General features: G+C 42.1%; 1 protein-coding gene across 1 annotated transcript; it reads right to left on the reverse strand.

The window, feature by feature from the left end:
• Positions 1-107: 107 nt before the first annotated feature.
• Positions 108-22,760, reverse strand: rif1 (replication timing regulatory factor 1). The gene is made up of 36 exons (XM_074657551.1): positions 22,528-22,760; positions 22,009-22,057; positions 21,147-21,283; positions 20,959-21,037; positions 20,771-20,867; positions 20,536-20,666; positions 20,354-20,448; positions 20,083-20,272; positions 19,703-19,795; positions 19,045-19,183; positions 18,774-18,925; positions 18,213-18,327; positions 17,938-18,102; positions 16,927-17,037; positions 15,292-15,354; positions 14,485-14,585; positions 14,113-14,199; positions 13,941-14,014; positions 12,342-12,522; positions 11,705-11,812; positions 11,438-11,587; positions 10,520-10,619; positions 10,141-10,430; positions 9,848-10,050; positions 9,451-9,544; positions 9,231-9,359; positions 8,051-8,193; positions 7,852-7,941; positions 7,715-7,772; positions 4,017-7,355; positions 3,795-3,923; positions 3,587-3,673; positions 2,147-2,262; positions 1,886-2,036; positions 1,649-1,775; positions 108-1,108 (listed from the first exon to the last, which is right to left on the reverse strand). The coding sequence occupies exons 3-36, from the start codon at positions 21,260-21,262 to the stop codon at positions 834-836; spliced, it is 7,578 nt and encodes a 2,525-aa protein (XP_074513652.1). The 5' UTR covers positions 21,263-21,283; positions 22,009-22,057; positions 22,528-22,760; the 3' UTR covers positions 108-833.
• Positions 22,761-23,615: the final 855 nt, after the last annotated feature.

Genomic DNA, 23,615 nt, shown 5'->3' on the forward strand with positions numbered 1-23,615 from the left:
AATTTCCAACCCTGGTGGTCACATTATGTGCAACAATCTTTGCTGCTACCTGATATATGCAAGTCAAACAAAAAAGCTTAAAAATGTAATTACACTTTAAAAACAAATCATTATAAATTCTGTCTTTTATTGAAGCATTTAAAACCACAAATAAAGACTGAAGTGCAGACTGTCTACCATCATCTACAGTGTGCGCCGTGATGACTTTAGAAATGCAATAAGACGTTAAACTGAAAAGACAGAAAAAAAATATTACAAACTAAGAAATTGTAAAAAATATACAAGAGCACTGAGTTAAATTGTAAACAGCCTAAAAAACAGGCACATGGAGGATTTAAATGACACAAGAGAAAGCATATGTACAAATTGGAACAGCATGCGGAAAAAAACAAATTTTCTACATACATTTGTAGTCATGCATCAGTCCCTTATTACAAAGTCTATAGAAGGAAAATAGCATCCATGTCGAGATTACAACTATTACAAATCGTTTGACAGTTTAAAAAGTGTGACTGTGCTCCCCTTTGAGTGTTTCTTAAGAGTGTATAAACTATCCAACAGCTCAAGCTACAAGTGGACAAAAAAGTGCTGCTAGAATTTATTTATTTATTTAATAATAAAAAATACTTTAACCAAAGAAAACATCAAAGGTGAGACAAGACCAAGGCATTCTGAGTTAAAACCATAAAATCCTCCTTTGTAAAATCTGATGTACACATCTAGGATAAAAGAAAATGTTATCCTTCGTGGCAGATTCCTCTCGAGTAGATCCGTCTCTTTATGCGCCTTCCAACACTTCTGTGTCGGTCCGATCCGGCAGAAGCGGAGTCTCTTCAGGGTTTGCTGTCAGTCTGGTCGAGGCGTGTCTTCAGCTCGACTACCACGCGCCTCATCATGCCTCCTAACCGATCGTGCATCTGGACGAGCTGCTGTGGGGAGCAGTAACTGAGTTCTAGTGGCGTCATCCTGCCGGTCAGGAACTCCACCTCCGACTGCAGCGGCCCTTCAGGTCTCTGTTCGCCGGCCGGCGTGTCGGGGGTCTGATCCCCGGAGCCGTCTTGCTCCGTCCTCCTGTCTGAAGGAACGGGCTCGTCCACCAGCTCTGTTGCTGCAAACACAACAAGGAAGTTGTTAAAAGTGGTATTGATCCTTTTATCCAACTCTCCATGAATGTCTATACGGTAAATATGAAGCTGCAGCAAGGAGACGGTTAGCTTAGCTTAAAGACTTGAAACAAGGAGAAACCGCGCCATTTATAGGGATTAAACAAACGAGATATAACATCCGAACTAACCTGTTCAGTTCTTTCCAAACTTAGCACAGCTAACTTTGACTCCGCTAGTGCCAGTATTCAAATTATTCATAACCTTATTGATTATCTTACTTACTTAGAAAAGAACACAGATGGACCTGCCCTTTAAGAGGTGCTGGTAGGCAGATGTTGTGACCTTTGGACAGAGCTAACTGACTCCTGGCTGTAGCTTCATATATACCGTACAGATAGAGTGTGGTATTGACCTTCTCATCCAACTATCTACAGGAAAGCTAATAAGCTTACTTCCCAAAATGTCCAAATTCATGGATGAAATGTAGATTTGCAAAAAAATAATATATGATAAATGTATTTCAAGATTGATTTTTTACACACCTAATGTCTCTGCTGATGTCTTTTCCTCGTCGTACTGGTTTTGAGGAGCGCTGGTCTCCTCCAGTTCAGCGGTCATCATCTCCATTTCATCAAGACTCTTCAACTCATCACCACCTCGTCCTTTACGCTGGAAGAGAAACATTCAGACGTCAAACAAGGATTTCACCTTGACATGTTTTTGTAAAATGTGTGTTATCATTTGTGTTTGTGCTGTGTGATCTCAGTGCTGTTGCATACCTGTTGTTCATAGATTTTAAGTGCCTTTTTGACATTGGAGATCTTCGGGGAGCGAATTGGCAGAGTCTTGATTTCACTGGCAGTAAGAGCACTGAGGTCACCGACTGTTTTGATGTTTCTGGCTCGAACAAGCTGACCAAAACCACGAGACCTACAGCATGAGGAGAATCAACATCAGTAACAGAGAGAGGCACCTGATAAGACTAAATGTTTTACCTAAAACAACATATTTTCCTTTCATTAACCCTTTGCTGTACTCACCACATGTTGGAGGATATCTGAGGCAGCACAGCTTCTACCGGTGCAGAGCAGCCAACCAGGGCAGGGTAGATACAGTCTCTGGAGACGGGCCGCGGCTCCTGGCTCATTTCAGAAATCTGGGGAAAAAAGGGTTGCATCTATACCATTAGGATTAATAGCCTCTTAATAGGGCTGCACAATTAATCGAATATTAATTGCGATCACGATTTTGGCTTCCCACAATTAAATGAACATGATCGACTGTGATATTGACATTTAAAAATGCGTGCTCCGCTCATAGGGGGCGATAAGGATGTTTTGGCTTCACTTTTGGGGAGCTGTCGTGCTGCTGCGTGTGCACCCTACAGCAGCAGTCTGAGGAAAAACCCTGAATATTGCAGCTGCAGTCCAGAGTAGAAGAGTATTATAGTGTAGAGTAGACGTGCAAAATGAAAATGCACTGAATTCAGGTGAAGATGAAACTTAATTAAGTCTTATTTTGATGCAAACATTTGTAAAGTCAAAGGAACGTAGCACAACGTGGAAGTGAAAGCAGCGCTCTGTTGATACATTTTGAGTAAAAAGCTTTGGTACAATTTTATTTTGCTTCTAGGAGATGCACAGTGAATAAGGACCAGTCTTATTTTGATGCAACGAATTATATTAGCAGGAATGTAGCAGTGAAAGCAGCGCTCTTTATTTAAATTTGAACATGCAATAAAATGATTTCGTCCCTAAGCTAAATGAATAATCATGATAAATAATCGGGATCTCAATATTGATCAAAATAATTATCATTTTGGCTATAATCGAGCAGCCCTAGCCTCCAACTGGGAACCAAACTAAAACTATTAAAAGCTGCACTAATCAAATAGTCTATATTAAAACTGAATCAAATGAATAGTGTATAGTGAAGGGTTTTTTGCAATGATGCACCCACAGAGATCTCTATGGAGCTTTTTAGCTCATCATACTCTGATTACAGCACATTAAAGGGGACGTGTTGCCGGTCAAGTTGCATCGTGGGTAGGCGCCAGGGTTGATAAGGAAGAATAAAATGTGCTATGCAAAGAAATGTAATCATTGCATGTTGATGTTTGGCAGATAACGTTTACCAACGTGTGTTAGCATGGTGACATTTGCTAATTAGCACAAAATACAGCTGAGGCTGGTGGAAATATGATTGTTTTTTTCAGGTATTTGGTGATAAACCAGAAGTCAGAAGTTGGTGGGAGCAAAACCAAAACTACAAGGAGAGTCAATATTAGACTTATGGACAGAAATAAGACTAAAAATGTATGTTAATGTTGCTCCGTGTCTCCCAATGTGTAAAAAGGCCATTCTCTGCATGATCTTTGCCTCCACGTTAACCACGTTTGATTTCTTCTGACCTTAAGTAACCGCCCACTAAAGAAAATGGTGACAATAATAAATGTTGATATATTCATTTTGTGTTCATACCAGGCATTTCTTGGAGCTCTTGTACCCTGGACTGTGCAGATTTCTGGGACTCAGGATGAGCAGGCCCTTTGTTGGTGTAGTGACGTACTGGAATAAGGAGCAGACGGGTGTCATGTTAGATCAAGGCAGATCATTAGCTAAAGAAAAGGTCTGGTTCATGAGGATCAGAAATATGGCAATTAAAGAACAATGCTGGCCTCATTCGTACCTTGGGCTGTGGGATACCGCTGATTTTTGATCTTCTGGGGGAGCTGGTTCTGAGAGCCGGGCTGCGACGATCGATGTCGTCGGCCAGTTCCTGATGTTGGATTGGATTAGCGAAAGACACTCGTCTGGACTGCAAAGGTAAATGAGAAAACAACGGTTTATATAGTAGAACTTATGTATTTGAAATGCATTTTGACATTTTTACAAGTGTTTTGTCACTTACTTTGATAAGAGGTGAGGGACTCTCCTCCTCTAGTGGTCTCTTCATGCCCTTCTTAAGAATACTGGTGGATGGGGAGGCTGAAGGAGACCAGGTTCCTCTGGTCCTGCCACTGCTGGGGCTTTGGCCAACATCTAATGCCATTAAAGCCTCCAGGTCCTTCTGCTTCGCCGGAGAATCCGCGGAAATATCTTTACTTGTTGATTCTGACAACACTGAAGCATCAGCCAGATCATCATCCAAATCTGTGAATACATCGTTCTCAATTTCGTCGGTCTGAGTTTCCTCTTCGTCCTGACACTCCACAATGTTGTCGTCTTTATTGCTCTCCTGTAACGATGTCATGTCGTCACCAGCACCGACCTCTGTGTGCTGGTTTGTTGATTCGTCTTCTTTGTTGGAGGCAGACTGTTCTTCTTGTTCTTCTTGTTCTTCTTCTTCTTCTTCTTCTTCTTCTTCTTCTTCTTCCTCCTCCTCCTCCTCCTCCTCCTCCCTTGAAAAATCATCTATGACATTTGGACGCTCCATGTCTTCAGCTGTGTCCTCCACTGGAACAACTGGATGTTCTTGGTGGTTTGAATCTGAATCACCTTCTGGTTTTTCTGTAACATTATCACCAGACTCAGACACTTCTTCAGCTTTCTCCTCTGAGGTCTGCAGTTTCTCTGTTGTCTCATCAGGGGACGCCGGTGTGTCCTCAACAGACGGGTCACAGGGCAACTCTTCCTGAGTCTGATCAGCACTGATCCCAACTGGTTCAAGCCTCTCAGCAGATGGCAAGACCCCAGTGTCACCTTCCTGTGAAGAGGTATTCTCAATGTTTGAGTCCTTTTGTGTTTCCTCCTCCTTGCGAGGCGACACACTGAGCGATTCGCTCTTCTCTGTGTTCTCGGTTTTCTCTTCAACAGCATCTACCTCCATTGGTGATTCTTCTTTACTTTGCTCCTCAGTGTTACATGTAACCTGGAGCAAATCTTGAGATTCCTGTGAATCCTCTAAATCTGTTGTATTTTTAGCTTCTACGCTTTGTGAATCGGCCTTTTGAGAAGCAGATTCATCCTTTACCAGCTCGTTATTAATTTTACCTTCTTTAGATTCAATGGTGAGAGGACTTGGAAGAGACGCTCGAGGTTTCCTTCCTCTCTTTTTGGGCATAGGGGGACTTTCTTTGGCCTCCGAGGGTTCAGACTCTGGGGACTCTACGCTGGCTACCGGCAACGCTGGAGAAGATTTTCGTCTCGAGTATCTGCCCCTGCCTTGGGAGGATTCGGTTGATCCTGCAGTATCTAATGACTGAGAATTCACTGGAGTTGAGCTAGGAGTTGAGCTAGGAGTTGAGCTAGGAGTTGAGCTAGGACTCGACTTTGACTGCTCCTCTTGTCCCTTGCTCTTTCTGGGCCTTCCTCTACTTCTGGCCTCTGGTTGAGCAACAGCTGCCTGAGAATTAGACCTAGTCTGCCTTTCTGATGAATCCTTATTTTCACTTTTACCTTCTGCCGCCTCAGATGACGCCTTGGTTCTACTGGATCTCCGCCGAGACTGGCTATCGATAGAGGAGGGTGTGATCACTTGAGAGTCCTCTTGACTAAGGTTGCCATCTGCGTCTTTAATTGTCTTGAGTTTGTCTTTGACCTCCGATTCATTCTCCAACTTGTCCGTCGTGCTTGTTCTATTTTGGGACTCGTCATTAGTTGGAGAAGAAGCGACCATCTGAGAATCTCTCTTTTCCTCATTGGTCTTTTCTATAAATTCAACCTCTTGGGATTGGCCACCAGTTTGAGGAGAAGAAGTGACTATTTGAGAATCTTTCTTTAGCTTATCGGCATCTTTTTCAGTCTGTTCAACAATCTCAACCTCTTGGGATTTGCCAGCAGCTTGAGGAGAAGAGGTGACAATTTGAGAATCTCTCTTTTCCTTGTTGGTCTTTTCTAAAATCTCGACCTCTTGGGATTGGCCACCAGTTTGAGGAGAAGATGTGACTATTTGAGAATCTTTTTTGATCTTATCATCTTTTTCAGTCTTTTCTACAATCTCAACCTCTTGGGATTTGCCACCACTTTGAGGGGAAGGAGTGATGATTTGAGAGTCTTTCTTTGCCTTATCGTCATCCTCTTCGGTCTTTTCTGCATGCTCATGTTTGTCAGTTTGGCTGGACTCTTTGTCAGGCAAATCCTTTTTCTTTATTCCATCCTCCTCCTTGGTCTCCAATGATGCCTTGCTCCGCCGTCTTTGACTCCCCTGTGACTGGCTTTCGTTATCAGACTGCTTGTCAGTTTGGCTGGACTCTCTAATGCTTCTCCTTTTGGGTTCAGGTTTATCAAGGAGGTCTTGTGAACTGCTGTACAGTTTGATCTTCTTGTTCGTTCTACCCTGAGAGTTGGTTTGGCTCGACTCACTCTTGTCCCTCTGAGGCCTCGTTCGTAACCTGACTTTGCCACTGTCCTCCTCGGCAGCCAGTTTACTTCTCGTCATTCGTCTGCTTTCATCACTTTTCGGTTCCTCCCCAGAACGTCTCCTTTTCGCCGGGGTGCATTTCTCTTCCTGTTCCTTCGGGTCCTCTCCAGGCAGCAGAGGTTTGACCCTGGGGCGTCCGGACCGTCTGGGTTCGTCTGGAGAAATCTGGGTCACCGATGATTGAGAATCATCCAGAGTCTGTTCAGATTCCTCTTCTTGGCTTGAGGGTTTCATTTCCTCTGATGAGGAAGTACTCTCTTTGTTCTCCACTTCAGTCTGGGTGTCCGGGATAACGTCTTCGTCTGTTGGGTCACAGGGCAGTCTCTCAGTCAGCCTTACTGGCTCACTTTTTGTCCCAGAGTCTTTTGGTCTTACAGGGGACTCGAGGGCACTGTTCACAGGACGCTGTGAGTTCACTGTTCCTGTCTGAGAGGACTGGGACTCCTGAGAGTTAGGACCAGTGGATGTCTGGGAAGCCCGAGAGGACGACTTCTTGGTTTGAGAGCGTTCTTGGCTATTGGAGGTCTTTATGAGGGGACCTGTGAAGGTGGACGCACTGCTGGGGCTGGCAGGTTTTCCCTCTGCGTACTTCTCCAGCGTGATAAAGGACTGACGTCTACTGTTGGGTTTCTGGGGGGTCCCTGAGACCAAATCTGAAGAACCAGAGATGTTCGGACTTGTGCCTTCTTTAGACTGCAGGTCCAAGTCTTCTGCTCTGTCATCACTCTTGGCATCATCCTCCATAGAAACGTCTGCCGACTCTGGGATCATCTCTTCCTGCTCAGGGTTTTCTGGCATGTTCTCTTCTGCTTTTGGGCTGGCATAATCTTGAGTTTGTTCTGTTAGAACTTCCATGTCTTCCTCTTTTTCCACATCTTCCAGAGGAACCTGAAAGAAATCAAATGCAAGTAACTAAATCTGTCTGCAAAGGACAAAAACAGATGCTTAAAAAAAGATAATGTGCTTAAAAAAAGATAATGTGCTGAAGTTTTAACGTGTTTTTTTTAAGAAGTTTGGGTACTGTTTAAATGGATTCGAAAGCAACAATAATGTTCAGAATTTGTTGTTTTTCCATGCTTTGCAAGAACATATGGGAGCTACATGGGTGCTGCATGTAACAACGTACAAGGAGTTTTTGTTTTATTCATTATCGCTTTGGCAGAATGGAAAACAGGACAAAACCAGCCCCCAATGGAGTCTTTCCTGGCAGTATTGATTGCCTGTGATGGAGATGTGTGTTTCATTACCTTTCCCGGAGCCTCTTTGGTAACCTCGTCATCAGCTTGTTCAGTTGCAGGTTTGTCCCTGTGGGAAAACATGGTTCATTATGTGAATGCTGTGTTTTTGAGCAGGGATTTATCTTGATTCTGGTAGCAGAACTTACAAAGAGTCTTCTTGGCTCTGTGTGTACTGGGTGAAAACCGTTGTATCCAGAGAAGCATCGAGGTTGTTGTACATGGCAGGGATGTCAACCCTGTGTGGCAAAGAAAACATTATCTCTGCACAAGACTGACAACACGGGACACTTTAAATGTATTTTAAAATGCCAATGATGGACAAACAGACAAGGGGACAAATCTGACCTTTTAGTCCTTTTCACCTCCTTCTGGTGCTCCGTCAGAACTCGCTCCTTCGCCTCCGGAGGAATGAAGACAAAGTCGATGGAGGCCTCTTCCTCCAAAACTCCCCTGCAAGGAGGCTTAGGAGAGCCAAAGTCCAGCTTTGTCTGTCGAAGGGAATACAACGGAAACCAGTTGTGCAATGGTTGGAGGATGAGCAATTAAAAACCAAACAAGTCTGAGTGGAATACATAGCAGCTGTAACTTTGTCCTTACGTGACAACAAAATGCTTTCTCTTATTGCAGAATGGGAGATTTCAAGCCAGTATACATGCAAATGTATGTATATATTTATAATTGGAAATCAATGAACACAAAACTATGACAAATATTGTCCAGAAACCCTCACAGGTACTGCATTTAGCATACAAAATATGCTCAAATCATAACATGGCAAACTGCAGCCCAACAGGCAACAACAGCTGTCAGTGTGTCAGTGTGCTGACTTGACTATGACTTGCCCCAAACTGCATGTAATTATCATAAAGTGGGCATGTCTGTAAAGGGGAGACTCGTGGGTACCCATAGAACCCATTTACATTCACATATCTTGATGTCAGAGGTCAAGGGACCCTTTTGGAAACGGCCATGCCAGTTTTTCCTCGCCAAAATTTAGCGCCAGTTTGGAGCGTTATTACATGGTAGGTACCAATGGATTTCTTAGGTTTTGTAGTTTCATATGATGCCAGTATCTTCACTCTAGCTTTAAAACTGAGCCCGCTACAACCTAAAAATCGCGAGTTGCGTTAATGCATTAAAGAAATTAGTGGCGTTGAAACGGTATTATTAAGTGCTCATATCAGTACTCGGTATCAGCAAGTACCCAAATGTAAATATGTGTCCTTGGTCTGGAAAAACGTGGTACCGGTGCATCCCTAAGCACTGCACATAGCCAGTGATAAAACAGCTGGCAAAGCAACTGGAAAAGAAAATCACTGTCTCCCTTGTTGACAAATGTATGTGTGCCAACACAGATAAGTAACTCTGAAAGTAGTAAACATTAACATATCCATAAATCTAAATGTCTTACATTTTGCTTTTTAGTGTATAAAATATATATTTCTGCCTCTAGTATATGCCTGAACATTTTGTGCAACACGGGACGTCCCTCGTGAAACCTGATCCGGTCCGAGTTTAAACTTACGGAAACTGACTTGGAGGTCGTTGCTGAGCTCCTGTCCTTCGTCTCAGTGGCCTTTCCCAGCAGCGAGTCCTTCTTCCCCACAGAAACCGGCATCCCACTGAGCTTTGTCTCCATCTGGGAACCCTCACTCTGAAGACACCAACAAGATCAGCCACAAATAACGACAACGAGAGCGGTGAATATAGCTGAAGCCACAACAGTAAAGGTAAAAGCAACTCACTGAATACTGTCCACTGAGCTCATCAGGAACACCGACGGCCTCAAAGCCAGGAAGAATGATCGGAGTCTTCTGCTTCACTTGGCTCAATATTGGTCTGTGTAAAGAAAATAGAAACATTTATAAGATTGATGTAAGCCCACATAAATTAATCTACTTCCTTCTGTTGTTTGATCTGTCATAAAACAAAAACGACTCTACTGTTGCATAATTATGATTTTACAGATAAAGCCGCAAATGCAGAAAAGACTGTCAACAATTGTTCAATGAAATCACTCCATCATTTTACCTTTACAACTATCATGAACATGCACCAGATGCAGTCTTCTCTATCAAAATGAATACACGTTCATTTGGGCTTTTGTGAACGTAGCATAAAATGTGACCTGAAGATTTTCACCTGATCTCGTCGGGGTAAGTGAGGCTGACTGATTTGGCGAAGGTGGAGTTCCAGAACTGGGCGACTGAGCTGCGGAGCTGCTTGTTCTTGTGAGGAAACATCACACAAAGCAGAGGAGAGAGCAACGCCAGGAGTTCATTGTTGTACGCCAGATTAGAGCGCGTCTGCAGGCAGCCGAGAACATCACCGAGAAGCTTCTCCAACTGAAAGAGAAAAGCAGAACATTATCACTTAAAATGCTTTAAAAAGTATGAATACTTAAAATCCGTGAATCCATTTGAGAAAGAACTCACCTTTCCCAGAAGCTGTGGGGAGAATTTGGGCGGCTCACTGGCTGCTTGTTTGTAGAGGAGTGTGAGAGGTTGAATCAGAGAAGTCAGAGCTTCCTGGACGGTGTTGGCGAGAGCGAGGTTAGTGAAGAGGGCAGACAGGATGGACACCAGGGCCAGTCCTGTGACTTCAGAGGAAGCCTCAGCACCCTCCAGATGAACCTCGAGACAATGTACCAGCAGGGACTGAAAGGTGGACAGATTCCCCAGGACCTTATTCCTCTTTCTCATCCAGTTTACTGGAGTATGAGGAGCTGCAAGAAACGAGAGCGAATAAAGATAAGATTCTCCATTTAATGTGAACATGTGAAGACTGAAATCAGGTTAGATTAGGTTCTCTTACACTTCGACTTCTGTTGAAACTGCGGAGTGTACGGCGAGAAGTCCACACACTCGACCATGACTTGGAGGATACTGGAAACAGCATTTAATGTCGAAGGAACCTGGAGGATCACACAGCATCAATATGTGACATTTTCAAAACAAATTAAAACTAATATCTTCACCACATTTAAAAACGGATCTCTCCCGCGGGAGATATATGTTTGCATGATCCTGTTTAAATCGATGTAAAATTTAAAAAAAACATAATATCTAGAGCTTTCATTCTTGTTGCAGCAGAAAGCTAAGTCTTCCGTCTTTCGCATCATCACGTTGGACGCTTGTGATGATGTCAATACGTTACGTGTGGAACGTAACAAAACTTCAAAATGCCGTTACATTTTCAATACTTTTATCAATTGTTATAGTTTATTGACCGACATAACCTTTTAGCTTAGGTTGTACAGATTTTAGGGATATGAAACATTTAAAGATACTCCAAGAAATGACCTCATAATAAGCAGAATACCAATGTAGGCACTGGTGAACCATTTCTACTGCAGAGGTCAAAGTGTTAACCTCCAGGCGTACGTTAATTGTGGGAACAATTTTCCCGATCACGGCACAGGAGCAACCATAATCATTTTCAAATGTTATTAATTTGAAAACCCCTTTAAAAAAAAGGTTTAAAAGGATTTATTAGCAGAAATGGTATTCAGTTGGTTGCAATTTGCAAACTCACTGCTAGATGCCACTAAATCCTAAACACTGGTCCTTTAATGGGAGGATGAATGATTTCAAATTTTAAAAAGCTAAATTCTAACAACATAATTGTTAATTTTTTTTCCAGGTACTTTTATACTTTATATTTAAGATGTTAACGTATCATCGTGGTTATCGTTGCTTTACTGTGACGCCAGTTTTCCTCTCCTCTACTCACCCTCAGAGCCTCTCGGTCTATTGCAGCCGTCATCTTTGCACAGAGCTCCTCGCAGCAGATGTTCTCCTCAGCTGTGACCACCAGCGCAGAGCAGCGGGCGAACACTTTGTACAGTTTGGACCACGAGGACAGCATCGACTTCTGGGCCGCCTGAACAAAACACAGGGGCTAGAATCAGGATTCTGGACCGGTGCTTCATGGTCTTTTAAGGTCAAACGGTGGTTAAATGTGTGAAGGTTAAATAACATCTTAAAAAGGTAAACAGACCTGCTGTAGAGGTGTGCCACGTTGTAGAAGTGTGATGGGGAACAACAAGGCAGAGTGCACGGCGCTAAAGTTGTGCTCCAGAGCGTCACCTTGGTTGACTTCATTAGACTGTAAAAAAAGACGTGATTGAATTTAACAATGCTGTCGGAGGGAAAACATCACTCTGCATTAAGCAGCTTCTCCTCTGATCACAGCCTAATGTCCTGCTACTGTAGTTTTATTCTTCCCAGGAGAATACCAGTTTTTAGGCTTTGAAGCATCGGCACAGTGCCGCTGCAGCGCTAATGTACACACACGCAACTCTACACACAACAAACAGTGTTAACCCTCTGAGGATAACAAATAATAACTATAATTATTAGGAATTTATACATTATTATTACATAATTGTATATAAAAATAAGCCAAAAATTAGGCATTCGAATACTGATTAGGAGGTCAATTACCATGGCAACGGTTGAAGCATTTGGGTCAGCCCTAGTTATTTCTGCCTTAATTCATGGAATATATTATTTAGTTACAGCTTAGATTTTGTGTTATCATTTGTACTGGAAGAAATAAATGAAGTGATAAATATATATTTTTTTAAGTTAAATAAATAGATAGATATAAGCAGGCCCCCTGCTACTCTGCCTACCTGTGTGATGGTGTCGGTGAATGGGCTGACCATCACGCTCCACATCCTCCACAGCTGCTCCTTGTTCTGCACAGACGCGGAGCTGCGTTTGATGGCGCCCAGCACCGCCTCACCAAACGCTAGCGGGGAAGTGGGGCCCGACAGACCGCAACCAACCAACGTTTGAAGGCACTGGAAAAACCTGCAGAAGCCAGAAAGACATCAAGCAACACTCATGTGATGTAAAGTAATACAAAGAGTACGAACCACATTCTTAAAAGGGACTATTTGTAACTTTGTACGCGCATAAATGTAGCGGGTCGTCACACATGCGCGCTCGCATATGCGCGTTCGCGTGTAGCCGCTGTACCCTCCTCCTCTGCCTGCTCGCCTTCACTCAGACAGCTCAGCTCGCTCCACCTCTAGACGTGAACGCGCGTTCACTCCACACTGCAGAAGAGTTAGTTTAGCTCTGACAATATCTAGTGGACGTTTGTGCAGAAATAACTGCTGCAGCTCCTCCAGACCAACAGAGGTTTTCCGTGTCTTGTGAAGTGACGGAGCTCTACAGAGATTTACGTTGTCTTCTCGTTACCGACCGGGTGCCGGTGTCTCCTCTGCTCTCTCCGGCTGCGGGCAGAGAGAGCAGGGAGACACGCTGGAGAACCCCGCTGCCTCAGCCTGCACTTAGGCAGGAAAAGCCAACACTAGGATCAGATCTAAATCATGTTCATGGAGAGACCTTCGTCTGGTCAGCTAACATTACTGCCAAGCAGCTGAAATATAGAGTGATATTGTGCTTTTAGCTGACGTGTGTCGCCTCACTGTTTTGAGTGATGCTCGTTCAGGTATATTGAGAGCGAGCAAGCGCGAGCCCGACGCTGACTTTCGTTGATTTCACGGCCACAGGTGTCGCTGTTAAGAAGCATTTCTGAAAGTTACAAATAGTCCCTTTAAATCTGCATAGTTCCAATGCACAAAAATGTTTTATGTAGCTTATAGGTGAATTAAGTTAGTTATAAAAAATCTATATAACTTAACAAATTTGATTTAATTTTTTTATTTTTTTTATCTACTTGGAAAAAACACATTAGTGGATTAATTTAAACTCATCCTGCAGTTTACATTTGCACTGCCAGAGGGCGCCAAACTAGCATCTATGACAACACTGTACCCAGGTTAAATAATGTATTAGTACTGTAGATTAAACATCATTCAATTATTCTAAAAAAAAAAATAGCAACTACATACAAAAGTGCTTGTTGCCCGCTTAACTTTGGGAACTGTGACAACTACACTAAATTATGACGGCAACCAGGTTTCAGTCCTGAGGTGAAAAACTGATTAAATACTTGGGAAAGTGTAAATGACCATGGTTGACTTGTAACCATGGTCAACTCGACTCGGCTTGCAGGCACCACACAACTCTTAGTAACAATTTATGTTTCACACTACATCACCAGGTAATATAGTGGATACATGTTTGAACTTTACCAGAATAAAACTAAAAAGAAAAACATAAATCTTTTTTGCTTTGTCTAGAGAGAGCAAACCGAACTACCGCTGTGAGCACAGACTAAACTGACTGATACATATATAATAACAAAACATCGGACCCACCTCTCGTCCTCGATGTAGGCTGAGAGCATGCTGCTGTTGTAGAGCAGAAGAATGAGGAACAGGGCCGGCGTTCCCTGAGGAATGAAATACATATTATAACCAATTCTCTCTTTATGAGCATTTCCATGAATATGAATATGTGTTTATTAACGGAGGAGAAAGAATCACTCACATTTAGAACGTCCATCTTTCCCACTTGATAGGAGGCAGAGCCCAGAACTCTCTGGGGGATACCTTTCACTGTGGCCTCAAACAGAATCTGAGGGGAAAGATTAAACAGATATTTGGATTTTAAACATTTCAACAATTTCTATTTAAAAACTGTAAAAGAACAGCTGGTGACGTTAATGCACGGCTGCATGTAAACGGGAATATTAGTGGAATTATTTATTTTCATTAGCCATGTAAACAGCTTTGTAGGAATATTGTCATTCTCAGAATGAGGGCAAAAAAACTGAATATTTTGTGCATGTAAATGTAGTCAGTGAGTAAGGTACATGAAAGATAAGGCATCAGACTTGATGGTTTTGAATCTCTGTCTCACCAGGACTTTGTCTGCAGGCAAAGCTTCTGAGGTGACGATGCTCTGCAGAGCCTGAAGCATCAGAGTCAGCACTTCACCGCCATGACGATCCTTCTTACTGCCTACAGACATCCAGGGACGAAAACTCATCAGCAGAGTTACAAATACAAACCTCATTTTTTTTTTTGGGGGGGGGGTGCTTTTCTTGAGAAGGAAATCATCATCGGGGACGAACCCCTCAGTGTTTTTCTCTCTTCACGGCAGTCTAGACCACGAGGATCGGACCGCTCCGACTTAAACTGATGTGACAGTGAGAGTGGGTCGGGCAGGAGACGAGGACATGGTCTCACTGGTCCTCCTCCCGAATGACATATAACCCAGACCCAATCAGAGTGCTCTATGTGGAGCTACGAGGCGGGAACCACAACTTTAAGATCCCCACACTGCCGAGCAGCAGCCACAATGACAGTTCTCTATTAGGACAATAACATAAAACAGCTGGAATATCATTCATGAGGACCAATGTTATGTGTTTGTTTGTCTGTATTGAGGTAATAAAAGCAACAAGTGACGCCAATAAATAAACATAAAAGCCCTGCAATGTCTTCAACATCTAATCAATTTTAAAAAATTTACTTGTGGCATCACAGGCTTTTTGTCAAACATTACAGTACATTCTCACGATGCGTTTATAAAATCAGTAAACTTGCAAAAAAAAACAAAAAAAACTCAAACACAGAAACGTACAAATGTATAAAATGAACATTAATGAACATTAATTTGCATTTCTTTGGTAGTGCTCTCCATATCACGTGTTCAAGTACTTACCAGACTCTATAGATAAGTTGACAAACCGGACGAGACTCGTCCATATGACGGCCAAAAGAGCATCTATAGGAGGAGAAGAGATGGAACCGTTAATGTTTACATGCATTCAGGTTTTGGGTTAAAGATACTTAACGCAGGACATCTGACAACATGCACTACAATAACCTGACGTACATGCAGCTGATCAGCAATCAGTAACCCCATTTTCAAACCAAGTCTTGCATATTTTCAGTGATATGAAGAGGTCTTTGACGGGAACTAACATACTTAGACCTCGAGATGTCACGAGAACCGATACTTTGTTACCAAGTCAAGCCAAAACTCTGAAAACGTGACGTATTCGTACCATCAGTGCTCAAAACTAACGGCGTCCTGTCGTCCCAGGGACGAAAGAAAATGTGTGTGGGATGCAGTAAATTCCCTATTGAGGCGTCCAGGAGTCTCACCCTATTTTGTCCCTAATAATGCTACATTGTGAAAAAAATATGTGTTGAAATCGGCAGGACGAGAGCTAGTTAACGTTAGTTGTTAGCGACGTGCAGGACTGTGCTACTTACTGGCTGCTAACAGTTTAACGTTAACTAGCTCTCGTCCTGCCGACTTCAACAAGGGAGGTACCATTGATTTACAATAGGATGAATTCAGTAAAAATGAGTATTGGGTGAAGGTAAATTATAACATTATGTTTTGGTTGTTTGAAGGAGATGTTTTCACAGCAATATATAAAATATAATAGTGAGGGAATTATGAACTGTTTAACCTCCTGGCAAAAACCAGTATGCAAACGGTAATAAAAGGAGTGTATGTTGAAGTACATGGGATTTATTGTTTTACTCTGGTATCCAATAGGTATCGAGAAATCGTGGAATTTCACTGGTCCTGGTAGAGACTACTAAATTTCTGGTAACGCGACATCCCTACTTAGACCTTAACATTTCAGTTCCAGTCAGACGGTGGTCGGTTTGGGTACAAGGACAGGCTACGAGTAATGATCCTTCCTCTCATCCCTCTGCAGTGTTGTTGCCAGAGATACTTTCCCTGTCTGATGTCTTTTTCATGCACTTACACTTTGTAAAAACCAACTGAGTACCAACTGGTATTTCATTGTCCCACAGGTACCTTAAAACAACACGACCCCACCAATGTATCCCCCTGCGTTGTTTTAACACAGAGCTTTGGTCTAAACTCCCGCCAAGAAATAAAGTTGCTGCTGAAAGCCAAAATCAACCGGGTTAGAAAAGTGCATGTATAAGCACTTTTTGATTCTCTTGAATCAGTTAAATCAATGCTGTTGCTGTTACTGATGTTTCTTTACTTCTTCAGTGTTGTCAAGCAACACTGAGACTAAGTCAATAAACATAAATAGTTAAGAACAGCCAATTTCATATTAGTGAAATCTGTGCTTTTATGCAAGCATGGCCTCCTGCAGTAAATATGGAGCTCCTGACAATAAAACTGGCTCAGTTCAACTCAGGCAACAATAAATTGACGTTCTGCCAAATGCTGACAGGAGGAGGTGGAGACGGGGGTATTCCATTAACTGTTTAGAAACTAAACAACCTCATTTACAGGACTGAAAAAGAGAGTCAGTGGTGAGTTTGAATCAACTCAGCCCAGTAAAGCTGTGGCGTTTACCTGGAGCGTCTTTGCCGATGTTGATGAATCCATCTCGGATGTTGGAGGTGAGCACAGCAGCATGTTTAGTGAAAGAGGAAGAACCAGAGAGGAGCGGGTGGTTCAAGGGCTCTGGAAAGAAACGTGTTGTAAATTAACTGCAGTTTTTTTTAGTCATCTATCCAACACACCAGAAGCTAGCATGACGAGACCAGACGTCACATTAACCGAATATCTTCCATCATTAATGTTATTTTTTAACAATGCCGGAAAAATCTGAAGGCCATCCATCATTTTAACAGACTGGAGGCCTTACTACAGGTCACAGAGCCGGTGCTGCTGCGCCAGCGGTGCAGAAGGAGCGCATGCTGCAGGATTTCCTCCCTGTGAAGCCAGTGCTTGCAGGATCGGGAAATCCCACGTTCAGATAGTCTGGTACTTTCCAGTCTACAGTGTGGCAGCAGAGCACGGATTCAGCCTTCAGAACAAAATTAAAACCGCCATGAGAAGTCATTCAGTCACTCAGTCCTCGTCTCTGTAATTGTCTCGGTCCAAAAATCAAAGATAGATGTAATCATTTCCAAAATTCCCAGCATGTTTGTTGGCGTTTTGCCTTTCAAAAACAACATTTTCACTGCTGTCAAAAAGTTTGCTCTCCCACTTGTCACACACACACACACACACACAGAGGGAGACTTGCACCTGTAGCTTATTAACAGACATTCAAAGCTTCATTCAAAAACCTCAATAGAAGCTTTGAATGTTAAAACTAGAATTACCGCCTCATGGTTGTATGCCTCCGCCAAACAGTCAAGTTGCAGTTTACATCCATGTCTGTCCAAAATGACATCACTTCATCATTTTATCTTATTAAACATTTGTGTGAAATTGTCATAATTAGCATATGAATTCTTGAGTTATGGCCAAAAGCCTGAGGCCAAGTGGATGTTTGTGCCAAATTTGAAGTAAATCCCTCCAGGCGTTCCTGAGACATCGTATTCACAGGAATAACTCTGTAACTCTGACTCTCACCAAGACTCAGGATGAGTTTTTTCTTTGCTGCCGTGGCAATGACCTCTGGTCCCAGAAAATAGTGCAGCAGCATCTCCAGGCCCAGCAGCTGGATGGAGGGGAAGGTGGAGGGCATCTGGACGCTGGAGTTCAGGCTGAATCGAGGCGGTGGGCTGCTGAAGCCCGCTATTAGGAGGACAACAAAAACAAACACAAATTACAGTTTCCATCAATGTCCTCATATACTGTAGGGGACTGATAGGCCTGGGTGGAGGCAGGTGGATGTGTAAACGTACCAGTCTTGGGTAGACCAGGTGTGACGGCACCATTCTGACTGACAGCTCGAGAAGGAGTGCCTGGGACTGAAGAGGAGTCGGATCCAATGGTGCACTGAAGCAGAGGAACGGAAACCTGCAAAGACAAACAATGTTTTACTCTTACTTAGTAGTCATATCTAATATACTTCATATCTAATGTATACATCTCAACAATGTGAAACGATTCCTCGAGTAACTTGATTACTAAAGATCATTGATGCAAGGGACCCCTTTGAAAACGGTCATGCCAGTTTCAATTTAGCGTAAGTTTGGAGCATTATTTAGCCTCCTTCTCTGCAAGCTAGTATGACACGATTGGTACCAAAGAATTCCAGGTCACTGCTAACTAACAGTGTGACGACGTGAGACTCAGCTCCTTCAAGTACAGATGAGCTCAGAGTGTGTAACTACTTAATATTTTGAAACGAGTCCTACAGACAATGAACATAATGTGGGATTTACGTCTTGTTTTTGCTGGTGCTGGGCCAGGTGAATGAGGTGTTACAGTAGTTGAGAAAGAGAAAAAGGGGTGTGTCTGACCTGATCAAAGTTGGGGAATAGGTTGGGCCCGAGTTGGACCACCAGGTACCACCAGACCTCCACCTTGGTGAGCAGCAAGACCTCCGTCCTGACATTGATGGATGCGAGGGGCTGCATCAGAAGCTTCATACGTTTGGCACTGCACAGGATGTCTTCAGGAGTGACATGAAATACATTTAGCCGTGGAGACAGTGCAAAGCAAAACTGAAGAGTTCAAAAACACGATTAGTCTGAGGAAATAAAGACTGGGACCAGAGAGACGGGGGCTCACCTGGATTGAGGGCAAAGTTATCTATGAGGCTCTTCCAGGCGATGAAGGCGATCTTCTTGATGGCGGGAGAAGAGCTGCGGAAACCAAGTTCCTCCAGATGCAGCAGTGAGTTGATGAAGGGACCTCCTCTGTGCAGCAGCTGTGTAGGAAATACATTTTAATATTCTAAATTTATTTATAAAGCACATTTACAAACATGGCAAACTCCGTGAACAGGACCGCTCCCTATGTAGATATAAACACCTCATTCTAAGGTAACAGTTCTTAAAAGTGCCAAGACTTATGAGAGATTATATTAACATCTGAAAGCCAGCAGTTTGCCCCGCAGAGAGAAAATAACCCTTCAGCCATTTCAAATGAAGATGTTTGCCCCCAAATTCAAACTTTTTAATAATGAATTTGAGTCCAATCCAATGTTATATTCTCCTAATAAAGCTGCACACTGTTTTAAGTGGGCCTATACTAAAATCAGTAGCAGCGTATTAATGTTTAAAACTTAATCTGTGATCCAAATATAAACTACTAAACCTCTACAAAAGTTTATAGTGAATCTAATGTGCCTCAGTATAAATTATTATATGGACTTCAGTCATCCACTGATCTACGAATAATTCAGAGACAGAACATGCAGACATATACACACACACACACACTTTACCTTCCCGAGCAGTTTTACAAATAAGGGCCAGAGCTTCAGGACATTGGTTTCATTCTTAGACATGAAAAGCTTCTGGAGCTCTGGGATCAGTTTCTGTGAACAGACAGATACAAACACGTCAGCAGAGTTACAGAAACCGCTCACTTCCTTTCTGTCTTTGCAGGTGTTAAATACTAGGAAGGCTGGCAGTAAGTGAATCATGCATCTTGAATATTCATATCCTCATGAGTATCAACAGTTTAGAAATGAAATATTCAACGACACAAGATCTGCTGTTTGTTTCCAGACGTTTGGTGCAGTCCATTTCCATTCATCATACAAGGTACAAACAATAAAACAAAACTATCAAAGCACTGTTACTGAAACGCAGAGATACTCACTGTGGACATCATTGGCTCGATGATACCAGCCACCTCCATCTGTTTTTCCAGGAGAAGAGGCATGCCCATCTCCATGGCTGCCGCTGCACGGAGACGCACCTTGGAGGCAGAGTGGACCACCAGCGGGATGATGAACTTTGCCCACCGCAACGTTCCTTCGCCCATCTGGGCCGGCGCTTGCTCCAACATCCTATAAACACCAGGAACCAACTCTTATAATCACAATCGCTGATTCAGATATAAATATTCCCATGACCTATTGTTCTTTTACCTGATGATAACGTTCAAGGCCTCGTGCTCCATCACCACAGACTGGATGTCCTCTCTGCTCCACACACTCTCCAGTGTTCCCAGTATAGACGACACCTGAGTGAGTGAAGCAACACGGATCAATACAGCAGCATTGTGTTTTCAGTCATATTCCCCTGGATTTAAACCTCTGCTGATGCTCACATTTTTGCCAACCACATCTGGAGGAAAGCTCTGTTTGGAGATGACCCATAATGCTCTGGTGCATGTGTTCTTATCTGACGACTTCCCCACCAGGGAACAAAGTGCTGATAGTAATTCTGCTGCAAAGGTTTCTGGAAAACAAACAAAATAAAATCACCCTCAGCAGCAATTATATTCCCACAGAATTTAAACACATCTGAAACAAATGATGTATAAAACATGTAAATGAATGTACCAGGCACTCCAGAGACGACGTGAGAGTGGTACAAACAAAACCCTAAAGCTTGCAAGGCAGCTTGGCTCAGCTCCGCAGTCGGACTGGACATGTGAGCCTGGACACAACACAAGAGCAGAGTTATGCATCATAGATGAAAGAGATTTTATATAAAATATGGGAGATTTAATGATGTGCAAAAGACTCACCAAGATGGTTTTACCCAAACGAGAAAAGTGCTTTTCAACTGCAGGGAGAAACTGCCGGCCTTCATCTCCACTGAGCCGACTGGAGAGGAAAAGTAAATTATTTTCTCACTCATATTCTAGTTGTAACTGAGGCAACACATCCTCCGACATATCCAGAGGACAGTCAAAGACGAGCACTAGTTACGTACTTGGCAATGGTGAGGTAGGCGTCCGTGTGCTCAGACTGTCCAGCAGCGCCGTCCTCCAGAGACTCCAGCAGGGGGAGGAAGCTGGAGCTGCTCGGAGGCTCCGCCGTCGCCATCATTGTAACTCACCTCCAGAAGGCCTTAAAAGATAAAGGGAGAGAGAGAGAAAGCAGGATGGAGTTAGGAAATGGGATAACAGGAACAGGAAGAGGCTGAACAAGGTCATTCTCAAGAATCACAAAGAATAGGTTCAGATTTAAAAAAATCTGACATGCTAAATGTACGTCTTAAGAGTTACTGATTGCTGTAAACATTCCTCCTGCCAATGTGATCTCTTTCGAAAGCAACTACTGTATGTTCTGTGCAAAATGCATTATAAAGCTTAGCTGAATCTAATATGAAGCTTCAGCAACCCGAGTTAGCCTTAGATTTGACTTTGGTTTTCACACAGAAATAGACAGAGCTAAAAAAAAAAAAAAAAAAAAAGGACAACAAAGCTGGACAAAGGTAAAAACAAATATTTAACTATGAACATATAATGACATTAGTGTGATGATACAGGGTGCAAAGGGTGCTGGAATAAATATGGCATGATCAATGCAAAAGGTTGCTTTATGTACATGAGGTAGGTGGATAATAATATGATAATACTTGTGTATTATACAGTGTACTTATATACTGTGACCTTAAGAAGAACTATGGTATCAGATTGGTACTGTGTTCTTTGTGTAGACTGGTTTATTCTTAATGTAAACACTGATATATATGTAAGTGTATATAGTATAATAGTCAGTGGTTTGCATCATCTTTTTATATGCACAAATGATAATGCATACTAATAAGCAGGCACAGACACATAACTTACCTCAGTGAGTTTTATGTAGAGATGCTTTCACCCTCCACTGTTTCCAGATCTGTCAACATGAGATAAATAAAGATAAAGGTTATAACAGGTGTGTGGACACCATGGATGTATTGGTGGACACATGTTTAGTGGATGCTGAATGCTACCAGAGGACATCAAAGGAACCAAAACAAGTCTGTCAAGTGCTGTAAATAACACTATTAAACCTACTGAATCCACTCCATCACATCTTATTATCCTAGATCTTGGACCATAATGCATCTTGTGACATCACTAGCCTGCAGCTATTGTTAATTAGCTTTAAATAGTGCAGCTAGCTGGCTGCATGTTTCCAGTCTGTAGCTCTTAGCTGAGTTTAATACATTAATAAGTGGACTAACATCATAATAACACCGGGACGACACAACCTCACATGTTCTACTTTATTTAGACTCACTAAGAGGTAAATAAACCGAGCTAAAGAACAAATATTGACTCTGTTTTTGACACAAACACACAGTGAGTGTCTGCTCTGCTCACCTCCAGAGTTCAGGACGAGAAGCAGGAAGACACGGACACAACCATCGAAACCATCTAAACCAGTTAAATAAACCACCGGCAGACCAGTTCACTTTGTGGTTTTGTTTGTTAACTATGTTCTCCAGCTTTTTATCTTCTATTTTTTGAGCTTCCTTCTTCTCTTGTGCCTCTTTTTTGCCCCGCGAAATTTGCTGGCGCCAAACCACCACGCAGACGTACAAACTTCCCTTTGACCCCGCAGACGTCACATCCGGGTCCGCCCACTTTTTACCTTATAAGGAAAAACACAAGCTGACTGTTGTTTTTTATTTTATTTTATTACATTTAAATCCCTGTTGAGAGTTTTCATTATAATTCTGCAAATATATTTTACCATATAAAAATAATATAAAATAAAATAAATTATACAACAAATATAATGTAAGGAAAACAGCAACATGTTATGACAGTGTTATTTTTATTTTTTAATACTTTATTTCAAAAGTTATTTACATTAGATTTATATACATGTTCAGATTTTTCATTACAATATTTTACAATATCAAAATAATATAAAAAATTGAACAAATTATACAACAAATGAAATGTAAGGAAAGGAAATAATGAATAAGGAAAACAGCAATCTGACAGTGTTATTTTTATTTTGTTAATACTTTATTTCAAAAGTTCTATACAGTAGATTTATAGTCATGTTCAGATTTTTCATTACAATTCTGCAAATATATTTTACAATATAAAAATAAAATAAATTATTCAACAAATAAAATGTAAGGAAAGGAAATAATGAAGAAGGAAAGCAGCAAGCTGACATTTTTATTTTTATTTTTAATAGATAGATGGATAGATAGATAGATAGATAGATAGATAGATAGATAGATAGATGGATAGATGGATGGATGGATGGATGGATGGATGGATGGATGGATGGATGGATGGATGGATGGATGGATGGATGGATGGATGGATGGATGGATGGATGGATGGATGGATGGATGGATAGATAGATGGATAGATAGATAGATAGATATATAGATAGATTGATAGATAGATAGATAGATAGATAGATAGATAGATAGATAGATAGATAG

The sequence above is a fragment of the Sebastes fasciatus genome, chromosome 14, assembly GCF_043250625.1.
Source record: "Sebastes fasciatus isolate fSebFas1 chromosome 14, fSebFas1.pri, whole genome shotgun sequence".
Lineage (NCBI taxonomy): Eukaryota > Metazoa > Chordata > Actinopteri > Perciformes > Sebastidae > Sebastes > Sebastes fasciatus.